At 40.1% G+C, this 23,052-nt stretch overlaps 1 protein-coding gene across 1 annotated transcript in view; it reads right to left on the bottom strand.

The window, feature by feature from the left end:
* Positions 1-1,288: 1,288 nt before the first annotated feature.
* Positions 1,289-23,052, bottom strand: part of CLSTN2 (calsyntenin 2) — a 734,144-nt gene continuing 712,380 nt past the window's right edge. Inside the window, exons 11-17 of the mRNA XM_075003853.1 lie at positions 16,342-16,490; positions 14,110-14,324; positions 10,864-11,034; positions 10,070-10,215; positions 6,016-6,139; positions 5,251-5,435; positions 1,289-3,825 (exon numbers count right to left, since the gene is read on the bottom strand). Coding sequence (XP_074859954.1) covers positions 3,619-3,825; positions 5,251-5,435; positions 6,016-6,139; positions 10,070-10,215; positions 10,864-11,034; positions 14,110-14,324; positions 16,342-16,490 — 1,197 coding nt within the window. The 3' untranslated portion in view covers positions 1,289-3,618. The remainder of the gene's footprint in view (positions 3,826-5,250; positions 5,436-6,015; positions 6,140-10,069; positions 10,216-10,863; positions 11,035-14,109; positions 14,325-16,341; positions 16,491-23,052) is intronic.

Here is a 23,052-nt window from a genome sequence, read left to right as displayed (position 1 = left end):
TGTGAGCAGCAGTAATATTTCTGACTGTACATTGTACGACTGGATTGAATGTGCATTATAAATTTGTAGCTTTATCCGACCTGCCACTATCCTCAACGTGTTGGAAAGGAAAATGTAAGTATCTGTCTTAGGGCATGTTTAATGCTCAATCCCCACAAAAGCCAAATGCTGTATCAGGAGGTCTCGCTTTTGCAGTTCTTAATCGACACTCTTGGGCTCAAACTTTCCATTTTTAATCAGGTAAAACGCCTATCTTGGCACAGACATCAGTGTGACTTTGGCTGAGTCAGCATCAGAAGACTGGGTCCATTTGGAAGCTTGCTACTGGAAAATGAGGATTTCTGTGTATCTTAATGGTGTAGACCGATGTTAGGAGTAAGGGAACAATTATGCCAGCTTGTTCAGAGGAGTGCAGAGCAGGGTGTACAGCACACTGCCTTCAGCAGAGGTGCATGGGCACTACATTGCTTCCTGAGTGTATACTCCTTGCATACACTCTCCTGCTTGTTGTGAATCTGTTCAGGGCTGGGTACAATCTGATCTCGAATGACAATTCCCTAGTGTTCAGCCACACGATTAAAATGATAAGCTTGAAGGTGAAGGACAATATACTGAGACATCTCTAAGGAAGTGAAACTGAGAGCACCCCTCTTGAGAAGTGTTATATTGTATTTTTCACTAATCAACCAGCACACTAATTGTGTGCTGCAGCAAGGGTTCAATTTTTTTTCATCTAAGCATATTTGAAACAAAAAATACTTTTTTACCCAAATTAATTCCCCTCTCCCCACCTGACTTTTTAGGGCATAAAAATGGTAACCAGAAACAAAACCAAAGTCAGTTCTGGGCTTCATATAAAATTTTTGCTTTTGGGAAAAAATATAAATGTTGGTTTTAGCAAAAATGAAACATTTTTATTAAAAATAGTTTTTGAAAACCAAAATATTTTTGGAATTTATTCACTGGAAAAAAAAAGCCCTAAGAAAACTGTAGAAATTTTTGGAAAAAAGAAATATTGGAAAACAATTCTCACAAAAATACACTGGGATTTTACAACCAGTTCCAGGGTTTCTTGGACATAGCCACAGAAAAAACATTGTGATATTTTTGCATGCGTGTGTGCTTAATAAAGGACTACACAGTAATCAGTGAAATTTTGTAAAAATGATCCTCATTATTGGAATGAAAAATATTTCATAACCTACTCAGATGATTAAACTAACATAAATAAATTTTCATGTGTAGGCTACAATCTTGTAAAACCGATACAAAGATAGCACCAGCTCTGATTTTACTCATCCTAGTTCCATTATTTAGACATATTTACAATACAGATTATATGATTCATTTTTGCTCCTTCTGTAATGTACCAGCATGATCTGAATAGATTTTCATCCAACAACCAAAAATATAAATATTTAATGAATGCTCAAATATATTTACCAAGCCATGAATAAGTTACAAAATAATTAAAGACTATCAATAACTATATGAGTTGCTGTTTTCAAAAAAAACATAAAAGTGGTGATAATCATTGACACAAATGATTTTTTTAAAAAAACAATTAAGTTTGCAACGGATTCTTAATCTCTAATGTTTTACTTTCTCTCTGAGTGGAAAGCTGTGTTTAGTTGTGTGCTGAAAATAACCACAGCTGAAAGGTCTGCTTTGTATTATTATTGAAAAAAAGAATTACACCTTGTCGCTAGATCCAATAAACAAAATATGGAAGAAAGAAGCAGGCTGGAAACATAAGTGAAGAGCCACAGGGCAGTCTTCACTCTTATGCCACTTGTTTTGTCTGTTATACTTCAAACTAGTTACCCCAGAAAGTGCTGCCTTATTTGTTATTCATATCATTTTGAAGATTCAAAGGATATTAAAGAGAGGAGGGAAAAAAAACAAAAAACAAAATCAGACCTACCAGCATGGTTGTGTCATCTATCTTTGAACAGTGTTTAGGGGGGGAAAATGCCACATTTATACTAATACTTTTCCAAGGTCTGTTTGTTCTTTTTAATTCTTTTGATGTAGGTGGGTTTTATCTTTCTTTAGGCTTGTTTCATTTCATAGAACCCTTTTCTCCAAAAAATAAAGGGGCCAAGAAGAGGGGGGAAAAAAAAAAAGGACAGCCATTAAGTGCAATGGAGAGCTGGAGAATCTCAGTTAAGCCAGTTTTCTCCCGCGCTAATGTTTGACTGGTAAAAGGATAGCAAAACTGGGGGTCAATATTCTAAAGAATAAAGCCAGACAAATTCCAGTGGGCAGAATTTAATGAATCTTTCTACAAGCAAAAGGCATCATTTCCCTAAGACTATCATTCATTTTCATTCATACATGTATGTACTTGTGTAAATCCTAACTGATTGTAGCTAGAGTGTACTGGGGTTCATTAATTTGCTGTTCCTGCAGTTAAAATACAGCAGCAAGATAATGATTTACAATGCAAAGCACAAAACAGTGATCTGCAGCAAATTACTGAACCTGTGGCTAATGATCAACCCCACAGATTTCAGCTAAAACCAAGCTCAATTAGAATTTTCATTTCACATAAGGTAACACTGCTTAATCTGCGGGAAAAAGATCTTTGAAAGTTAACAAAAAAAGTTTCATCTTTTGAGGGCTTTACATAATAGTACAGGCTGAACCTCTCTTGTCTGGTACCCTTGTGACCTGACCAGTGCCAGACAAGACAATTTGCTGGACCATGGACAGTCAGTATTGTCTAGCACATTACCAACACTTTCACTGCTTATAGGGCTCTCAGCAGATGTTTAGGGATAAATTATAGCTAAGTAACAACACAGAACACTGAGAGCCAGGACTGGTGACTGTAAATAAACTTTATGAAACCATGGAAAACTTGGCCACACCCATGGCAAGTGGTTGTCTGGGTAACTAAAATCATGCTGGATTATGGATGTTGCTGGATGAGAGGGGTCTGGAGTAGAGAGGTTCAACCTGTAGTCAATTTACAGTAGGTGGGCTGTTTATCTTCATGGTTCTGACAACATTAGTGGAGAAATGTATTACCCATTCCTATTCTTACATCCATCCTATATGTGAAGTCCTCAATACCCCTCTGTAGAATGCAATTAACACCCAGGAAGGCAAAAAGATGGGTTGGTAAATGGCATTGATCCTTTAATACCTGGAGCACTAAAACATCTGATTTGAAGGAGGATTTTTTTTAGACACACAATAAACAGAACCCAAAACTGCAACAGCATTATGTGAACCCACAGAAACAATCATCATAACAAGCTGAAATCTCTCCTGTATGAAAAAATAGCAAAGGCAAAACCTCTATGGATTGAGTGACAGGACTTTTATTGGATTATTTGGAACAGAAGCTGCATATTGAGGGAATAAACCAATGGATCAAGCTCCAGACTAGTGTTATTACCATAGAGGACATTAAAGTTGGTACCTTGTTTTTCACATGGCATTGTACGGAAAGGGACAATTCTATCAATGGCAATTAATCAATCTGGGCAATAGAGCTATGTTTCAGGCAAGAAATTCTAATCCTGTCAGTTAATTCATAGACTCAGATTAACTTGACTCAGAAATACATTGCACTGGTGTTTACAAAAGGAGCAATGTAAGTGGCAGGTGCTAGTAAGAGAGTGTTGAATCATCCCACTCCAGTTGCTCTTGCCTGGTGGCGTTCTGTTTGTCTCCCTCATTTCCAATTTCTTCCTCTTCTTCCTCCTCTTCATCCTCCTCCTCACTTTCACCTGATTCATCACTGGTCATATCTTCCTCCTCCTCTTCAACCTCCTCCTCACTCTCCTCTCCTGCATGGTGAGGCTCTTCATATTTCTATATTATGGTGGAAAATAGAGAAGGACAGGACTTGTTCACTAACCTAGCTAGGGCAATAGAAAGCAACTGAACCAATCATTTAACACCTCCTGTAGCATCCATGAAAATAGCTATATAATGACTGGCTCCACAAACTAATTGCTAATATAGTGGCAAAGTTTGCTTCTAATTGCTACCTGGTTATTAGAGGGTAAACAGAATAGAACAAGTATATTCTAAACCTTGAGCTATTGTAACAAAAACTGGAACATAGGTGAATGACAGTTATTGCTTAGCAAAGCAACCCATGGTTAACTCTTTTAGCTTCTGCTCATTGTTCAATTTCTCTAGCCAGGTATTCAATTTTGTTGCTCTTTTTCTGAACCTCTACTCATGACCACCTCTTTGCCTTCAGCTTTTCAATATTAAGTATCAACACATTTTAAATGGACAAATTGCATTGTTGTGGGTGCTTTAAATTGCAAGTGTCTATGCAGGGCAGGAAAACACAGGGCAATGTTCCTCTTCCCCTTGAGCTAATATCTTCATCATCCCATCAAATATCATGCACAATTGATATACTATATATCTGAGAGAGTTTGTCTGTCTGTTTGTTGAAGAATTCCTCCTAAAAGTTAAGCACTAGGGTCACCAATTCTGTTATACACCTTCCTATAAGGGGTTGTCTGTGCCAGAAAATGAGATGTGCCCAAAATGGGATTGCTTCTTACAAAACTGCCTAGGCCAGACACAGAATCACCTTGAGATAACCTTTAGGGAGGGCCATGGGGGAGCTGCAGCTCCCTCTCTCCCCTCTGATTCATTCAGGGATGTTGCTGACTGTTCCCTTTGGTCAGGGACCCGGGGAAAAGGCACTCATTGCTTCATTCCTCAGTCTGCCTGAGGAGTGCAGAGGTAATCGAATCCAGATCTACCCCAGCAGGGGATGCACACCCCTCCCCGGCTGCACGCGCTGGAGCTGCAGCAATCGTGGTGAGGTGCTTGTCACCTGGCCCCAAGTGAGGTCTGGGGCTGTTCTTTCTCCCTGGGGCAACCTGCATATTGAACCCCCTCATCGCCAGCCCCACCCCAGAACAATGATTTAAATGAAGTACAGACATTTTTATTTCCTTTTCCAAAAAACAAAAATGAATCAAGTCGGGGACCTGTGCAATGCCAGGTAAATCTTCTAGTAAAATAATAAGCAGAAGCATAAGAATAATAATGATCTATTATTTGCATTGTGGCTTTGCCTAGAGTCTTCAAGTGACACTGGGGATCAGCTGTGCTAGAGGCTATACACACACATATTATGAGACCCTGACCCTGCTTTGAAGAGTGATCAAACAAACACAGTAACAATCTAAATACGTTTTCTTAACAAACAGTAACTAAGTAAGCTACTATCTGAGATTGCCACGGCAATCCAGCTTTTCTGCATACCTCCATAGGATTGACAGTAATAGTCAGAGCAGAATCATCCCAATCCATTTCATTTTCTTTACTCCCTTCATTTTCTGTAGAGTTGTGCTGATGAGAAGTCCGAACTCTGTAGATGCCCAAGGCTATGATGAAGACTAGTACGCTGATACACATTATTATAACAACAGTAGCCACGCTTGGAGCAACTGAAAAAATAATGGAATAATTTCTCTGCAGATTTGGCTCCATACCACTAAGTACATTCTCTCTTCTCTGTCCTTTCTCTCCTTATGATGAGATTCTGCAAACTGCACAACACTGGTGGTATTTCTCATAACTACATCCAGTGGTGACAAACGGCAAGAACAATTCAGAAGAACTCAGTGTCTTGATACTATCTAATGATGCAAGAAGATGTAATTAACCTTCATCTATATGGTCCCTTTCTGCTAGGGGGCAATGTTTCCCAGGAACAATAAAGTCTAAAATTCTGCCATTTTCCAGTTTTGAACTTTTACACTTTCTGGTCTCTATATTTATAAATAAATAAATAAATAAATCAATAAATAAAAATGGCCGGTCACAGAATTGCCAATAGCTCCTCGGGAAGACAGAAAGTGGTCAATGTTGCACCTATACAATGACTTCTTTTGGGTTTCCCAGGATATTAGTGTGGATTCTATGCCTTAACTTTATTAAATTAGGTTAATGTCTTAACCGAATCACAATAGAAACATTGACAGCCCCTCCTTTAAATATAATGAGCACTTCCTGTATAGTCAATACCTGAGCCATGAATGTTGTTTATGCTTTCCTCTGGGTGATGGATAGACTGGACAAACTGTGGCTGTATTACCATGTGATTTACATGTTCCACAAAATTAGAGTTAGAGTTGTGTAGGATATTAATCTGAAATAAAAAAGAACAAAATGTGTGATATTACGAAGTGCCGTAATTTCCAATTCCAGGTTTTCAGGTGTCTTGGACTGTGCTGCGAAGGTCACCATCAACAAGAATACAACACATACCTCAACAGAAGATTCACCTTTATTTTGTAAACAACAAGAAGTCCTGTGTCACCTTACAGACTAACAGATGCTTTGGAGCATAAGCTTTCGTGGACAAAGACTCGCTTTGTCAGATTTTGTAGGTATTGGAGTCAAGGTTAATTATCTCCCATACCAGCTGGCCTGTCTCTTGTTATTTGGTTCTGCAGGGCAGCTTTGCTATAGGTAGCTTTTGAACAGCCTAGAAGAATAAAGAAATTCTCTTTCTTATCCATGTCAACCAGCTCTCTCTCTCTCTGTGCAGGTGTCTATCAGCAGCTAGTTGCACAATGGAAGTCGTCAAGTTTTCTAACAATGGCAGGTTTGGGCATCTGCAGATCCCTTATCAGTTTCAGGTGGGATTTTCTAAAGAACTATCATAAAAGCTTAAAAATTAAAAACTAACCATACTAATTGTGCCACAAGCTGAAAGATACGAAGTTCTCTGTGGCATTAAAACTGCCAGGCAAAGGCTGTTTTGGAGACATTGGAGAACCATGTATCTGGCTTATTAAATGAACACACAGGACCATTCTGCAGCACATCCTGCCCGACATCCTACTGTCAGGCTAAACAGGCCTACAGGATTCCAACAGAGAAGACTCATTTCAAAAACAAAAGGAAGAGAATGGGACAGTCATGATAAGAAATAGGAGGCGGTGACCAGAAATGATTTAAAGTGTACAGTACTTCTGCAATTACTCCCAGCAGTTACCCCAATTAGGGCACATCTTAATTATAGACTGGATCATCAGGCAAGCGATCAATCCAGCAAGGGTTGATGTATCACATGTAATATACACGTGATTCATTGATTACTAATCTCTGTCCCATTGACTCTGGTACTCCCCAAGAAGAAGAAGGGTAAGGGGAGTTGATGGGAAAACTTTTTCTGTGGACTTGTGGTAAACAGATCTCAGCTACATTGACTCTCCCTGTCATGTAGATCAGCCCTTAGTTTGGGTGACAATGGAGCAATCAACAAATTAATCACCACTGAACAGCTCACTTATGCGTGAATTTAGTGTCTCTTGGTCTAGTTTTGATGTGCAGCCTCCAACACCACAGCTGAAATTTTGGCTAGCAATTTTTTAATCCACAGTCAGCCATGGTTGCAACACATTCCACTTCTACATTTAACAAATCTATGGCTGCAAAAGCAGGACCAAGTGTTTGTACATGAAAAAAAAACAAAAACCATATACTCAAAACTGGAGTGTTAGTTGAATTCTTTTAAAACTGCCTGATTTACTCATAATACTGATTATTTAGCCTAAATCATAGGTATAATTTGAGATGTAGGAAAATAAAAATGGAAATATCCAACCCTGGAACAGCTGTGAATTACACCTGTAATTCTCAAATAAAGATGTGTCATTCAAAGTGCATGAAGTTAAAACCCAAAGATTCAAAAATATGCATTCTAGAAGGGAAAAGGATCAAAGACAGTGACCTGTTCCAATACCACTGCTAATGTCATTCATGTTCTCTCTATATGAGCAGGTTTTGAGTTATTAAAATACAATATTTCTGTTGGTAAGATTGATTTTTTTTCTGTGAAATTTCATACCAACAACTACTGCTTCAATCTGTAGTAGAATAACCTGGATATACGTAAACCACAAGAACCCCCACTCATGCATCTGACGAAGCTGGTCTTTGCCCTCGAAAGTTATGCTATAAAATATCTTTTAGCCTTTAAGGTGCCACAGAACTTCTTGTTGGTTTTGAAGATACAGACTAACTTGGCTGCCCTGTAATACTGGATATACGTGTAAGCAGAATCTATTCCACAATCCATTTCAGGTTCTTAATGAACAGGTAACTATATATTTTATAAGTTTTTATATTACATTAGCCATGAAGTTCATCTGGTATTGTGTTCTGTCTCTAGCATTCTCGAGTACCTGATCATACCACAATTGGCACCTAGGTTCAGAGTAAGGAAGATTAAATCAGCATGGAAAAGGAGAAAATTGCCCCTCTCATTTGTGGCAGTCCAGCTTGAGCCCCATTACTGGAGTAAGGTAGGGAGGCTTGCATCGCTTTTGCCCATGCTGTGCTTGCTTTGTGATTCTCCAGAAAACTTAAGACCTGGGATATCAATCTGGCATATTATACCAGCACGGAATTCACTTTACAGAAAAAAAATCCTGCAAAGTAGAACAAAGACTGATGGTGTTGAGTGGTGCCTTTGAAGTACTGCTTCATACAAGAATAAAAGGGGTTTCTTTTTCATGCTCGAACAGCAGTCCTGTTACTAGGCACAGCTTGCTGGCCTGTGATTTCGGAGACACCTGCACTATCTGAGGAAGCAACAGTGTTCTGCCTCATTTGCCCGAGACAAAAAATATGTGGACTCTCTGCTTTATACACAATTATCTAGTTGTAAATGACTGTGTGTGAGCAGCAAATACTGGGGAACAGAGTATTGATCCTAAGATTGAAAGATGCAGTATGTCTGATCTGTTAGACGACAAAAGTAAAGATCCTCTGTTAAAAAATTAACTTAACACAAACCTCATACTGACTAAGGAGCTGCAAACTAATCTGAAATGATTTCCTACTCAGAAGGAAAACATCATTTCATTTACTGCCAGAGGTTATCATTTGGGGTGTGTCTACAGTAGCTGGCTACTTCGAAGTAGCTGGCACAACGCCAAAATAGTACACGTCTATACGCATGGTGCGCTATTTCAACGTTGAAATCGACATTAGGTGGCGAGACATCGAAATCGTTATTCCTATCTGAAGATGGGAATGGCGCCCTACTTCGACGTTCAACGTCGAAGTAAAGTGTGTGTAGATGATCCATGTCTTGCTACGTCGAAATAGTGGGGTCCTCCATGGCAGCCATCAGCTGAGGGGTTGAGAGACGCTCTGTCCAGCCCCTGCGGGGCTCTGTCGTCACTGCGTGCAGCAGCCCTTAGCCCAGGGCTTCCGGCTGCTGCTGCTGTTGCTGCTGCTGCTGCAGCTGGGGGTCCATGCTGAGTGCATGGGATCTGCAACCAGTTGTCAGCTCTGTGGATCTCGTGCTGTGCAGGCCAAGTGTGTCTGGGAGGGGCCTTTTAAGAGTGTGGCTTGGGGCTTTGCTGGCTCCTTATTTTGACAGGGAGCGATTGTGTGTGTGGATGCTCCGCATTTCCTTCCAGGGCGGCTCCTTTCTATGTTCTCTGTTGCTACTTTGATGTTGAACGTCGATGGCACCAGCCCTGGAGGACGTGTAGACGATACGCGTTGAAGTAGCCTATTCCGATGTTCTTACGTCAAAATAGGCTACTTTGACGTAGTGTGCTAGTGTAGACGTAGCCCCGGTGGCACAAAAGAAGACTGTTCACACAAAGTTGAAAAGCAATGAGCTTACTGCATGGTGCTGTTAAGCAGGAGTATAACAGCTGGGACACAGGTTGGAGCTTGAATATGGGAGGCTACTCATGGAAAAAGCAATGATGACCTATACCTCAGTTATGCATGGGAAGAAATGTGGTTTCGGATATTGGTGTTATATGAAAGTTCATCTTGTTGTTACAGACTGCTGAGCAGCCTAGTCAGAGTCACACCCATTGAGTATTCCCAGCTAGAGAGGTTACTCTTTTGCTTTGCATGGTATATGACTTGTAAAACTTTTCCTCTCGTAAGTTCTTACTAGTTTTTCATCACAGCACCCATAGGTACTAGGTACTGAACACACACAGGAACATGCTGTCCCTGCCCTGAGGGGTGAAGGAAAAAAATGTAGCTTGTTAATAGTAGAGGTCAAGTTTCAATAAAAATGCATCTCTGCATTACTTACCTCCAAGTTAAAGTCATTACTGGTGTATCGTCCATTGAGCTCTGAGCACTTGATCCTGAACTTTCTATCAAAGACATTGAAAGGGCGCCAATTGCGATATCGAACCTGTTGAAGCACTAGCTCATAGTTTCTCATTGTGTCCACACCTGAATCAGTAACACAACATGAATAAATGCCAAGAGATGCTTAAGAGGCTGGCATTGTTGAAACCTTTTTGTGTTTACTATAAGAGTGCTATACGGGCAAAACTCATATTTTAAATAAGACAATAAAATAGACAGAATAATGTCAATATTTCAAAGATTCCATTTCCTAGCAAGTTAAGTGAGCAAAGGTAGGACTTTGGGAATGATAAGAGAAAAATTACTCTCATGCTAGAGGGGAAAAAACCCAATATGCAGACATGGAACCAATAATTTAGTCATGTCAGACATAACAGTGACTTTACGTGAGTCAGGTAGGGATCAGCTTGTGTGGGAATACCAAGGAATAGGGGCCACGTAAAGTATTGTCAAAGAGAACGCATGTCTTATGCCCCCATTCCCTCTTGGGGGCTCACCTCACCACATGGGGTAAAAAAAGGTGGGGCAATGGCCATGCTTACTCCTACAGCATGAACCTGGCAGAGCAGGCTGCATCAAACATCTCCCAGGTGCACCTGGAAATTGAAGTGGACCTGTGGATAGTGTGGTTCATATCTGCTGTCCCTAACCGCAAAGTGATAACTTAAAAGCAAAAACCAAAGCCTTTCCTTTTAAGAATGTAATGAAAATGTAAATGGCCCATTCACATACCATAGATAGAATACCCAGCTGTGGAGTTCGTGGCATCTAGGTGTTTTCCTTGAAGCTCCTTATGGTCCAATTCTAAACATTCCTGTCCGGGATCTAATTCTGCACCAATTACCAAAATGTCACAGAAATCCAAGTCGTGAAGCATTTCCTCTAACACAACAGGCTTGTGGACTGTAAGCACATGGAATGGTGCATACAGAAATACGAAAAAAACCAAACAAACAAAGAGGGAAAAAATGGTCACAAAAATGGATTTATACTATAACATGATTTGCAGAAGGTGGTCAGCTTTCAAAGGGAGTGGCTGAATCGTGCTAAATGCACATTAAACATTGACTACTATAGCATGCAAGCAAAAAGCAAGAACTCTCTACCACTCATATGCCCCCGACCATCAAATACAAGAACTCTGATGGGTCCAAAATGTAGCAAACCATAACAAAAAAATCACTCATTAATATGCCAGAAATATCAGTTTGAAATGTGATTTTGAAAATTAATTCACATGCTAACAATCTTGCTTTTCAATACTATGTTGACATCATCCTGGTACTATTTAATACAGTACATTACTACCTGTGGCAAGAAAGTGTGAACATAAACCTTTTTTTCTGTTATTTCACCATTTTTTTCAATTATTCTTTGTCCAATAAAGAATTTTGCATTAGTGAGGATGCTTTGCTAATCTATCCAAGACCTAACATGGTCATAAACTGCAAATGATCATGCATTTTCCAGGCTCAAAGTAATTGAGTTGTAAGCTGACTGTCCTTCAGTGAGTAGGATAAAATCTATCCTGTCACAGAAGAAAGAATCAGATGCATATTTAATATTTTAATTCTCTGGTCCACTTGGCACAAAGTGGCTGGAACACTAGCTTAGCTGGCTCCCTGCAGACACCCCGTGCATAATATAAATCACTGGAAGCACAGCAACTGTCTTTCCTCCTCAGGCTCCCAACTTACAGGGTACTCCCAGGAGGAAGGGATTAAAGTCAGAACCGCCCTATTCCCTGGCAATGTCCAGCTGCTGGAATAGTTCATGAGATCTGTGTAATGCTGGGCACAGCACCGACACTACTAAATTGTGCCAGCAATACATCCGGTCCCAGGTCAGTCTCAAAACAGGGACAAGGCATGAAGAGACACAAAGATGGAAGAGTCACCTTTGCCACTACTCACTCAGCTGTGCGAAGTGTATCTCTTTGGCAGTTGGGGATGGAGCTCTATGAAACTTTTTCTAAATCTGTGAAAAACCTCTCAAATTAGAAAGACCTCACCATTCATTAACTCTGTATTTTCACCCATAAAAAAAAGCAACTGAATGCAAGAATGATCCAAGCTGAATAACATGGTACTTATAATGAATCATAATTTAATATTCTTTGCAAAAATAGAATCTTTTTCCAAAAAAAAAAAGATTGAAACAGTTGAAGGGACAGATACTTTATCCAGCCATTTATTTATATAATTAACAGATAATGGTGCCTACGTCTAGACTATAGTCTTCTGTCGACAAAACTTCTATCAACAGTGTGCACATCCAGACTGCAGATGTGTTGGAAGAGATCTGCTGGTCAGGAGCATTTTGTCAAAATCCCTGTACACCTTGTTCCACAAGGAAGAAGGGAATGTCTCGACAGATGGGTTTTTTCTGACATTTGGCCCTGTGCGGATGGGCCAAATGTCAGGAAAGCCTCTTTCGACAGAACTGTTGGCAAAAGATACAAAAAAGCATTGCGCAATTTGCGTATCTATTGCTGACAGTTCTCAGAAATCTAGGTATAGCCAGTATGACGTAATATTTTTAAAACTGCCTAAATGAGTTTAGGACCTAAATCAATTGGATTTGAAAAGTGTGTATAAACGTCATAAATTTAAAAAAATAATTTAAAATAAATCTAATTTGTGTATTTAAACTAATAACAAGATTGTTTTTAAAATAAAAATTAAATCTGAATTTGACAATCTATATTAATCCCGATATGTACTATAATGCATTAAAACAAACTAATATAAAAACCCAGTCATACTACTGAACTGGTCAAAGCCACTGTTTGAGTTTGCTGAAATATTAAACAAGCTTTTGACAGCAGTATCCCTTCTGAATATGCAGAGGGATTTTTTTCCACCTTATTTTATTCAACTATTTCAGCTCAAAGATAAGAAATCCACTAGGAATTGGAAATGTGGGGAAGCTTACTTTCCTCTTCTAATCTATGAATAACTTGGTGTGAGAGAATGAGATCTACTAGTTCTAAAATATTGAAGGACACGGTAACCAGAAATGATCCATTTACTAATTATAAATGCTACATCATTTGCTTAATACCCCAGTTTTAAATGACAAATGTGTTTTCAGAAGCATTTCTGTCCTTGTTTATCTAGCACATTCAAGGTAGTTTTAGTTAATAAAAATATAGAGAGATTGACAGAAATCAGAAGTTAAAATGACTCATTGTCTACTCTCGTAAAATTTTAAGGTATATTATTACTGAAATAAATGTGTATCACTAAAATCATGCTGGATTACAGAATCTGCCAGACAAGAGAATTCTGGATTAGAGAGGTTCAACCTGTAGTTGCCTATTATTCTGGTCTGAGAAATGTAGCTGATGATAATTCCTAAAATAACTGGTTAATAGCTTTTTAATTAAATGTCATAACAGACAAAAGGAAGGCCCTTTTAAAACAATTCTTGGTATCACTAAAATCATGCTGGATTACAGAATCTGCCAGACAAGAGAATTCTGGATTAGAGAGGTTCAACCTGTAGTTGCTTATTATTCTGGTCTGAGAAATGTAGCTGATGATAATTCCTAAAATAACTGGTTAATAGCTTTTTAATTAAATGTCATAACAGACAAAAGGAAGGCCCTTTTAAAACAATTCTTGGTGTTGCTTCATTGATATTTCCTAACGTTTGCCTATCAGTGAAAAAGAATAATTCATGTTAACTTTGTTGGGCACCTCTACTAAGAAGTAGGTTCACAAAACTACAATGCAATTTTTCCCCAATGGTTTAGAGAAATTGTACTTAATGAATATATAGCAGGCATTTAAACGAGTAACTGAAGATATATCCATTTGTGTTTATAATTGTTTGAATTACATATTAAAATTGTCTAAATCCTAGACTGTGAACTCTCTGGGGCAGAGACTGCCTGTGTTATTTCAGTATCCTCTATCTTGTACAACAAACCCTTACTTCCTGCTTGGGGCAAATAAAAAAAACAAATGCACAAACCTGTATCATTTTCTTCAGGATGTTCTGCTTTGATGACTGTGCTGACAATTCTGATATCTGGTAACAGAGTCACTCCTCTTTCACTTTCAAATTGCATAGCTGGTCTGGCAAAGTGGTCCATTCCACTTATTGTGATCTTGGGCTCATTAGCCTGAAATACCATTACATAGGCATCCACATCTGGTATGCTAATGCAGACATCTTCACCAAAACATCTGAAAAATATAATATTCATTAATTGCATGGAATAATTAGAAGGTGAAATTCCTAAATGGCCATGCTAATGGCTAAATTGGAGAACACTAATAAGGTGCTGAAATGAATACCCAGCACCTCATTAGCACTCTGCCGGCCACGGCACTTGGCAAGTGCCGCATTTTGGTTTCACGTGGCTCACCTACATGGGGGTCCTTTTCGAAAGGACCCTGTGAACATCGAAATCCCCTTAGCTCAGCTGATAGGAATAAGGGGATTTCAACATTTGCGGGGTCCTTTTGAAAAGGATCCCCATATAGACAAGCCACGTGCGAGTGAAACACAGCACTATTGAAGTGCTGTGGCCAACAGCATGCTAACGAGGTGCTGAATATTCATTTCAGTGCCTCATTAGTATTCTCCAGTTTGGCCATTAGCCTGGCCATTTCGAAATTTTGGTCAAGTGTGGCTACAGCCATACTGTACAAAACATGCAAGTTTGGCTGTCTCGTCCATTCTTTCTGTCCGTTTTTCTATCCTCATTTTCTTTTGCCAAATGCCTGGGTAATTTTTCTGCTTATTGCCTCTTATTATTTAAACTGCTTTTGGTACTCAGGTAAGATCATTTCATAGTTGGGTCCTGCACTACACTTCATACTGCACCTCTTTCTGTTCCCTTACTCCCAAGTGTAGAAGTTAAAACTGGTACTAACAGGTCTAGGTTGCAAAGATCTGGGGCACTTAAATGCAAATATTCATAACTACTGGAATTATCTTTCATGAGTTTAACACCACAGTGGCAAGTGCAATTATTATTAAGGTCATTATTCAGGTAATATTTAGACATTTAGCTAGCATGTAAGAAAACAGTCAATTGTTAAAAATTAAAGTTAATTACAAAGCAACTAAGTCTACGTCTACACTAGCCCAAATCTTCAAAATGGCCATATAAATGGCCATTTTGAAGATTACTAATGAGGTGCTGAAATACATATTCAGCACTTCATTAGCATGCTGCTGGCCATGGCACTTTGAAATTGCTGCGGCTTGCTGCTGCGTGGCTCATCTAGAAGGAGCTCCTTTTCAAAAGGACCCCGGGAACTTCAAAATCCCCTTATTCCTATAGGATTAATTCCTATAAGGGGATTTCGAAGGTATAAATTTAATTTTAACTTTAATTTGCATGGCCATTTCAAAGATTTGGGCTAGTGTAGACACGGCCTAGGTGTTGTAAGCTTAATATTAGGCACTCAAATAGATATCTAATGGCTATAATGCAGTTATCTTGTTGATTATGAATCCATCCATTTAAACTGAAAGCTCTGAAACACATTTAAATTGAAAGCATCATTGTCTCAGTGTCCTGAACACTGACAACTCTAGCTGAAGTCATGGAGAAATGGTATCATTGTTACTTACACTATATGAGGTGGTTATGCGATATCAAGCAACTATATAGTTGTATATATGTAGGACACAGTATAATCTGGAGTGGGCAATAGGTGACACGTGTATCGGCTGTGGTGGGCCACTAGATGCTAACCTTGGTGACCCATGTCTGGCCTGTGGGCCACTTATTGCCCACCCTGGGATAGGCACAGGCTATTTCGAGCAGAGAGGCATTGTCCCTGCAGATGCACCCCATATTCATTATAACGGGCCTGATTTAAAAGTTATGGCTCTAGGTATGCCAGAAGAAAATTTAATCAGTTGGACAAATGGGAGTAAGCACTCTATTGACATTCAACTGCCATATAGCACATGTACACACACACTGTTCAAAACAGACTGAGTGCTTCATGCTCCAAATGGCGCACAACTAAATTACGTTTACAAGACATCATCAAAGCAAAACACAAGAAACCCACAGAGTAATTCAGTAACAAAGCAAATGCAAGTCACGCTTATGCTCGGTAATTTAAAGATGTAGTTTTTCAACTTACTTTAATTACAATTCTAAATTTATGTTTCCAAAATTTAAAAAAAATGTTATTTAAAATATAACCAATCTAATCAGTTTAATTGAATTTAACTTACTGGACTTTAGATGAGATTTTAAGACTCCGTACACCTGCAGTAGGGAACTGTCTAGAGTTGATATACGAGACCTTTCGGAGAGCTTGATTTATATTCTCAATATCATCTCCTTCTATGACAAGAACTGACTGGGAAGGGTTGAAATGATACTAGGGAAAACGCATATAATTAGTATTTAGGTAGCAGGTGAATAATATACTCCTAAGGAATTATTTTGAGAGACTGGATGAAACTTAAACATTTAAGAAACAAATATTATAAGTGTACATTTTTAGTTTTTAGGAACAAGTACCTACAAGATGTTCATCTACCACAAATCTTAGAATAAATTATTGCTATAGCTAACTACATAGTAAATTCTACTGTGATCAGCTGCTCCTATTTTTGACATTTGACTTTTCATAAATGCATCATCTTATTACTATTCCAGGATTTGTTAGAAAAATATTCCGTATTGCAATATAGAAAATCACTGACTTTCATAAGAGTAAAGAAGTAAATTTGTCCTTCTTTATATTTACTTCCTCTGTGCATTTGTCCATCTTTGAGATATTTTTTCATGTGTGAACAGAGCAACTAAACTTTCCTTACCACAGCCCTAGTGATGGCAGGCGCAACCAATAGGATTCTCTTCCCTCTGTCTCATGTTCAATGGAGGGCTCACTATGCAAACCGGAGCTGCACAAAACCAGCTGAATCATCCTATTATGGCCCTGTGATTTCCAAGACCAGCATCTGATGAAGTGAGTCTGTGCTCATGAAAGCTCATGCTCAAAACTTTTCTGTTAGTCTATAAGGTGCCACAGAACCCTTCGTTGCTATTACAGATCCAGACAAACATGGCTACCCCTCCGATACCTGTAGCTCTGTTAACCTTTCCCAAGTTTGTAAGACTGAAAAAAAACCCTAGTGACCTACTGACAGATGCACAGCCTATCTGTGTGAACTGTAAATGGTGAATGGTTTCCATTACCATGAAGACTATGAAGCTTGTCTACACCATGGGGTAATGGACACTCTGGGCGTGTGATTTCTAAATCACTCTAATGTATTACATGTTAATTGGTTTATGTAGTTTCCACTCATGAACACTAAATCTTCCTGACTGTGCTTTAATTCCATCCTGTGTTAAATAGAATGATGTTAAAGCATACCCGGTAACTTGTGGTATGCAGCAGCAGGATCAACCTGGACCAATTCATGTGTAACACACTGGTGCTCTGTAAAAATCACACTCCTGGAGTACTCCCGCTATGTAGACAAACCTTTAATATTATAATTCAGCAAGCCATCTGCGCTGCACAGAAAACCAGCTGACTGTTGATTATATGGACATATCTCATAGTATACGTCATGCAAACATCTGCATTTTAAAGAAAAAGAGTTAAAAATGAAGCCTACATAGAATGTTCAGATGAATGTGAATGGCAAGTTTTGAGCTAAGTAGAACTGGGAGAACCGGGAGACTTAGATTCAAGCCTTGTGAACACACATTATGAACCATTTAAGAGGTTTCCACAGAAGAATGAGCTAACAGTACACATGGTTGTGCATAACAGTCTTTTTAGCTGTAGACTAGCAATTGCAGAGAATGACATTAGCAAAGAGGCACTCAAGATAGCTAGTAAACTTAATGGCCCAGGTGCAAGAACTCTGGAATGCTGCCAAAGGGAGTGGAAGAAAGTCATCGCCCTTGTCTACACTACAGAGTTAGGCCAACATAAGGCAGCTTACACCTACCTAACTATGGTGGTGCCTATGCTATAATGTTCCTCCTGTCACTGTAACTTGCCCAGTACACCGATCTAATATATCAACTTTGCAAGAGTTATAACACTTGGATCAACATACTTAGGCCAACTCAGCGTCAATGAAGACATTTCAGTGCTTATGTCAACGTCATTGGCCTCCAGGAGGTGTCCCACAATGTTCTACCATGACTGGTCAGGTCAGTGTTTTAAACTTTGTTGCTGGGAATTTTTTTACTTGGTGATGAGCTTTCGTGGGATAGACCCACTTTATCAGATCAATCTCATTTCCAATACAGCTGACATAAGTACAGAGGACCAAAAAAAAAAAAGAAAAAGGCAATAAAAACTGACACGGGGGTAAGGGGCAGGGGATGTTAATTGTCCAGACTGAGAGGGTGCTGGATGAGGAAGAGGATGAGAAGGATAAAGAATGAGTGACAGGGGGATCTGGTGGAAGGACAAGCCAAGACCCTTTTTTCACTCTTGAGCAGTCAAGCCATTCTCAGAACTCCGGCACTGGAGAGCCTGAGGGAACCTCTGGTAAGCATGCAGTGAGCTTCAATATTGCGCAGCCACACCTACCCATATACTATTTATGTTAACCAGGCTAGAAGGCACAAGGACATAACCAATAGAGGTGGACTCACTATCTGCTTCTCATTCCACTGTACAGCTAGGTAGAGGGGGGCTCTGCAAACAGATCAGTTATGTGTACTGGGATGTCCTTTGTATTCTCCATAGGGAGCTCTAGTAAATGTTCCTGGAGGTAGTCAGCAATCCTCTGCTGAAGGTTTCTAAGGAAGGCTGCCTTGCTTCTCCCCCCATGGTAGGACATTTTGTAATGCTACTCTTGTAGATGAAGGGGAGTGACTGCACTGACAACAGTTTCTCCATCCATCGTTTCTTTAGCCCCTGCAAATGTGGTCTCTCTAGGCACACTGGCAGGGCAGCTTGGCCAGAGAAGGAGAAAAAAGAAAAGGACAGCAGAAGACGTGTTCCAGGAGGCCAGGTGAGCCTCTGGTGCTTCGGAGAGTAAGCAGAGATCTTGTAAGGCAGCAATCAGTGAGAGTGCAGCGTGACTGTGAGGACAGAGACATGGGCGCCAAGAGATGATAATGCTGCTCAGAGAGCAAACATATGTGCTGTTGTCACTGACTGAACTTCAGGGTGAACAAATCCATCCACCTCCTCTGCAGCCCATAGAGAACTATATCCAGGACCTTCCTGGGCTTTCCACCCCCACATCTTGCAGGGCCATGGCAGTACCCCTAGCTACACATACGCCCAACTGTGAGAGCCTCCCAGAGGTATGTGCTTGTGAATTCCTTGTTCCTTTCCCTTTATGTATGAAATCTACCTCAGCACTACATAGGTATGTTTGCATGCTTGTGGAATAAAAATCTACTTACTGGAACTGAATTTATCTTTATTATTCCCCAATACATAGTGTTTTTTGGAAACATTCACAGACAACAGCAATAGGTTCATTTGTATTGCTATAGTAGTGCACCCAGAGTAATGATTACAAAGTTCATAACTGGGAGAGGGGATTAAATAACACAATGCCACACCCAGCACATTACAGTAACACAGAGCTTTTCTTATAGGCTTAGTATCTTGCTGCTAAAAATCAGCAGACAGGTGATCCATCTCCATGCAGAAACTTCTCTCCCTTTGTGTTGGTTTTATGAAGCACACAGTAGGCAGCTGTGGCCATGGGGATATTGTCCTCACTGAGATCCGACCTCCTGAACAGACAGTACCAGCAGCCCCAAATGGCTAAAGACATTCAAAACTCATTCTTGACCTGCTGAGCCTGTTGATGAAGCCTTGCTGCTGTCAGTGTAGCCACTGTATGGCTTCATGAGTCACACAAGTAAGGGGTAGTCGGGATCTCTCAGGATCATTATATTCACATGCATAATGGTAATCCTTTTGGCTGTGGTTACACTAGCAAATTTTGCCAATAAACCCCATTTTGTAGACAAAACTGGTGGAGCATTCACACACAAAATGCATTTTGTTGATAGGTTGTTGACAAACTCAGCACTTTTGCTGATAGCATTCTGCCTCTCAGCCATCAGGCATAATGCTGCTGTCAACAGATTCTGTTGACAAAAAAACTGTGTGGATGCTATGGGGTTGGGGGCGGGGGGCTTCTCTTGATAGACGGGGCACCCACAACAATGGGCAGCCCTGTCTGCTGTGTGTCCGGGTGCCCGTTTTGTCAAGAGAGCAGCCAGGCAGCGCAGCCGCTCTTCCAATTAGCTTTTGTGTGTGGCTGCGCTCTGTCGACAGAAATATTGTCAGGAAATCTCTTCCAACAATGACTTCTGTCGACAGAGTGCTGTAGTGTAACTGTAGCTTTTGTCTGGAAAAAACATCCTCACTCGCAGTTTTCTGTACAGACCTGTGTTGCTAAAGGTATGTGCCTCATGCTCTTTCCCTGAAGTCAGTGAAAAAACCCTGATCATATAACAGGACCTGCAGTTCCACAGAAAAGTAGGCCTTTCCGTAGCCCTAACCAGTGCTGTAGTAGTGGTGGCAGTGGCCAGAAGTCCATGACCTTTCGTATCGCTGGGCTCCAGAACAATTGCCCTCTTTGCCCCTCTGTGTCGGCAGTCCTGGTTGATGGAACTGATTTTGACTTAACTTTGTAGCGTAGACAAACTTTTAGTGTGGGCTGTTTGTATCTTACTTTTGGAGAGATATGGAGAGGGGAGGGACAAGCTAAAAATAGCAGAGAGAGATATGTTGTGTATTTATGAAAATCAGACTGTAGAAGGAGCAAGAAGATAAAAATCGTAACGTTAGAAATCTTGCAATGGTCTTAAACTGTTCCTTCCTAATTAAATACATATGGTCAATTCTATTGAATTAGCATTAGCTAATGTCATTTTTCCTTCAGAGGGTGGTCCCATTCAAGTGTCCATATCGTACGTATCCAGGCACAGTCACATAAAGTTTCAGATGTGCGATATAAGGTGTGTTTATTTTGGGACACTGGGCACTGTCTTTATTATGTTTTCACTCAAGGTCAGGTGCCAACTGTGCCTCTTTCATCTCTTCTTCTCCCTCTCAGCCCAACCAGGAAAGCCTGTCAACAACATGCTCTACCTAGGAAAGAATGAGGAGCTGAAACAGAGCTAGCCAATACTTACATTTGTGAGGTTTAAAGTACAACTAGGTGAATCATTCTTTTTTTTTTTTGGTCAGGTCCCTAGAAGTTCCAGAAAAAAATGGTTTGACCCATACCAAACCACGTTTTCAGTATTTTTAACTAAAAATCTAAATAAAAAAATACTGACATATCTGATTTTGGGTTAAATGAAATGTTTCATTCAACCCAAAACAAAACATTTCATCCCTGAGTATTTGTAATAAAAGCAAAGGAAAATGAAGGGCTAGATGGGGACGGGGGTGGGAAGCTACCTGAGAAAGCAGTGGTGGAGGTGGAGTTAGGGATGTTCCACTTTATATAAAATGCTTGATTAATTATCAGTCCAAAGAGAATGAGATCGAGGTGATTCACTTGAAGGTGGAGACCGAAACTGGTCTCTGGGTCATTCTTAATTATGTATACAATAGCTGAGACAGAGAGTGTCACAACAGAATAGCCAACAGCCTAGTTGTTTGAGGTGCTCAGATAGAAGGTAGGAGACAAGCTTTGCTCCAGCTTCCTCCTCTTGTGGTTTTGCAATCGGCACCTATATTCTCTTGTGAATTTAGGATCCCCCTACAAAGAAATTTGTTTTGTTGGAAACTATTCTATGAATTTGTACCAAATTTATGAATAGCTTTAAACAGCCTGAAACTACATTTTAAAGCAAATAAATTATTTGACCAAAAACTTTCATCAAACACAAGTTTAAAACCAGTGAAACAGTCTTACCTTTATCACATGAAGTTAACTCCTTTGAAGGGGGCAAGCAAATGAGCCCAAGTGATGAATAGTAATGAGGTGCTGCACTGCATATACAGCACCTCATTAGGATATTTCTGTGTATGCGAACTTTGAACTTCGAAGTTACTAACTTTGAAGAACTGGCAAGCCATGTAGCTGTGGGCACTACAGGTACTTCAAAGTGCCCAAAGCTACATGGCTTGCTGGTGCTTCAAAGGCTACGTCTACATGTGCCCCATGTAAATGGCATGGCCATTTCGAAGTTTACGAATGATGCGCTGAAATGCATATTCAGCGCTTCATTAGCATGCGGGCGGCAGCCGCGCTTCGAAATTGACGCTCCTTGCCGCCGCGCGGCGCGTCCAGACGGGGCTCCTTTTCGAAAGGATGCTGCCTACTTCGAAGTCCCCGGACTTCGAAGTAGGCAGCATCCTTTCGAAAAGGAGCCCCGTCTGGACGCGCCGCGCGGCGGCAAGGAGCGTCAATTTCGAAGCGCGGCTGCCGCCCGCATGCTAATGAAGCGCTGAATATGCATTTCAGCGCTTCATTAGTAAACTTCGAAATTTGAGGTTTGGGGCACGTGTAGACACAGCCAAAGTCAGCAACTTTGAAATTTGCATGGTGAGAATTATGCTAATGAGGTGCTGCATATGCAGCACAGCACTTCATTGCTTTTCAGCGCTCGGGCTCGTTTACATGCCCCCTTCGAAGGAGGGGACTAGTGTATACAAGACTGTTGAGTAATATCCTAGTCCCAAAAGTAAAAGTTGAAGAATATGGTCCAAATTTGCACACACAACTTAATTTTTGCCCCTTGGTCTGCAGATACTCAGGCTGCATCTACACTTGCATTCCTCATTCAAAACAGGAATGCAAGTGTAGACATAGCCACAATGTCTTGTCTAGAGTAGCACGTGCAGGCTCTTGGAGCTCTGTGTATTACTTGGTATACGCCAGATTTGTCATATGCCAGAGCCTACACAATAATTTACTTGCCAGATATACAGTAAATAGTACCTTTGTAACAGTCTCTAGATTAAATATAACAACACAGAG

This window comes from Carettochelys insculpta, chromosome 10 (assembly GCF_033958435.1).
Source record: "Carettochelys insculpta isolate YL-2023 chromosome 10, ASM3395843v1, whole genome shotgun sequence".
In the NCBI taxonomy this organism is placed as follows: domain Eukaryota; kingdom Metazoa; phylum Chordata; order Testudines; family Carettochelyidae; genus Carettochelys; species Carettochelys insculpta.
This window is presented reverse-complemented; position numbering and strand designations above follow the sequence as displayed.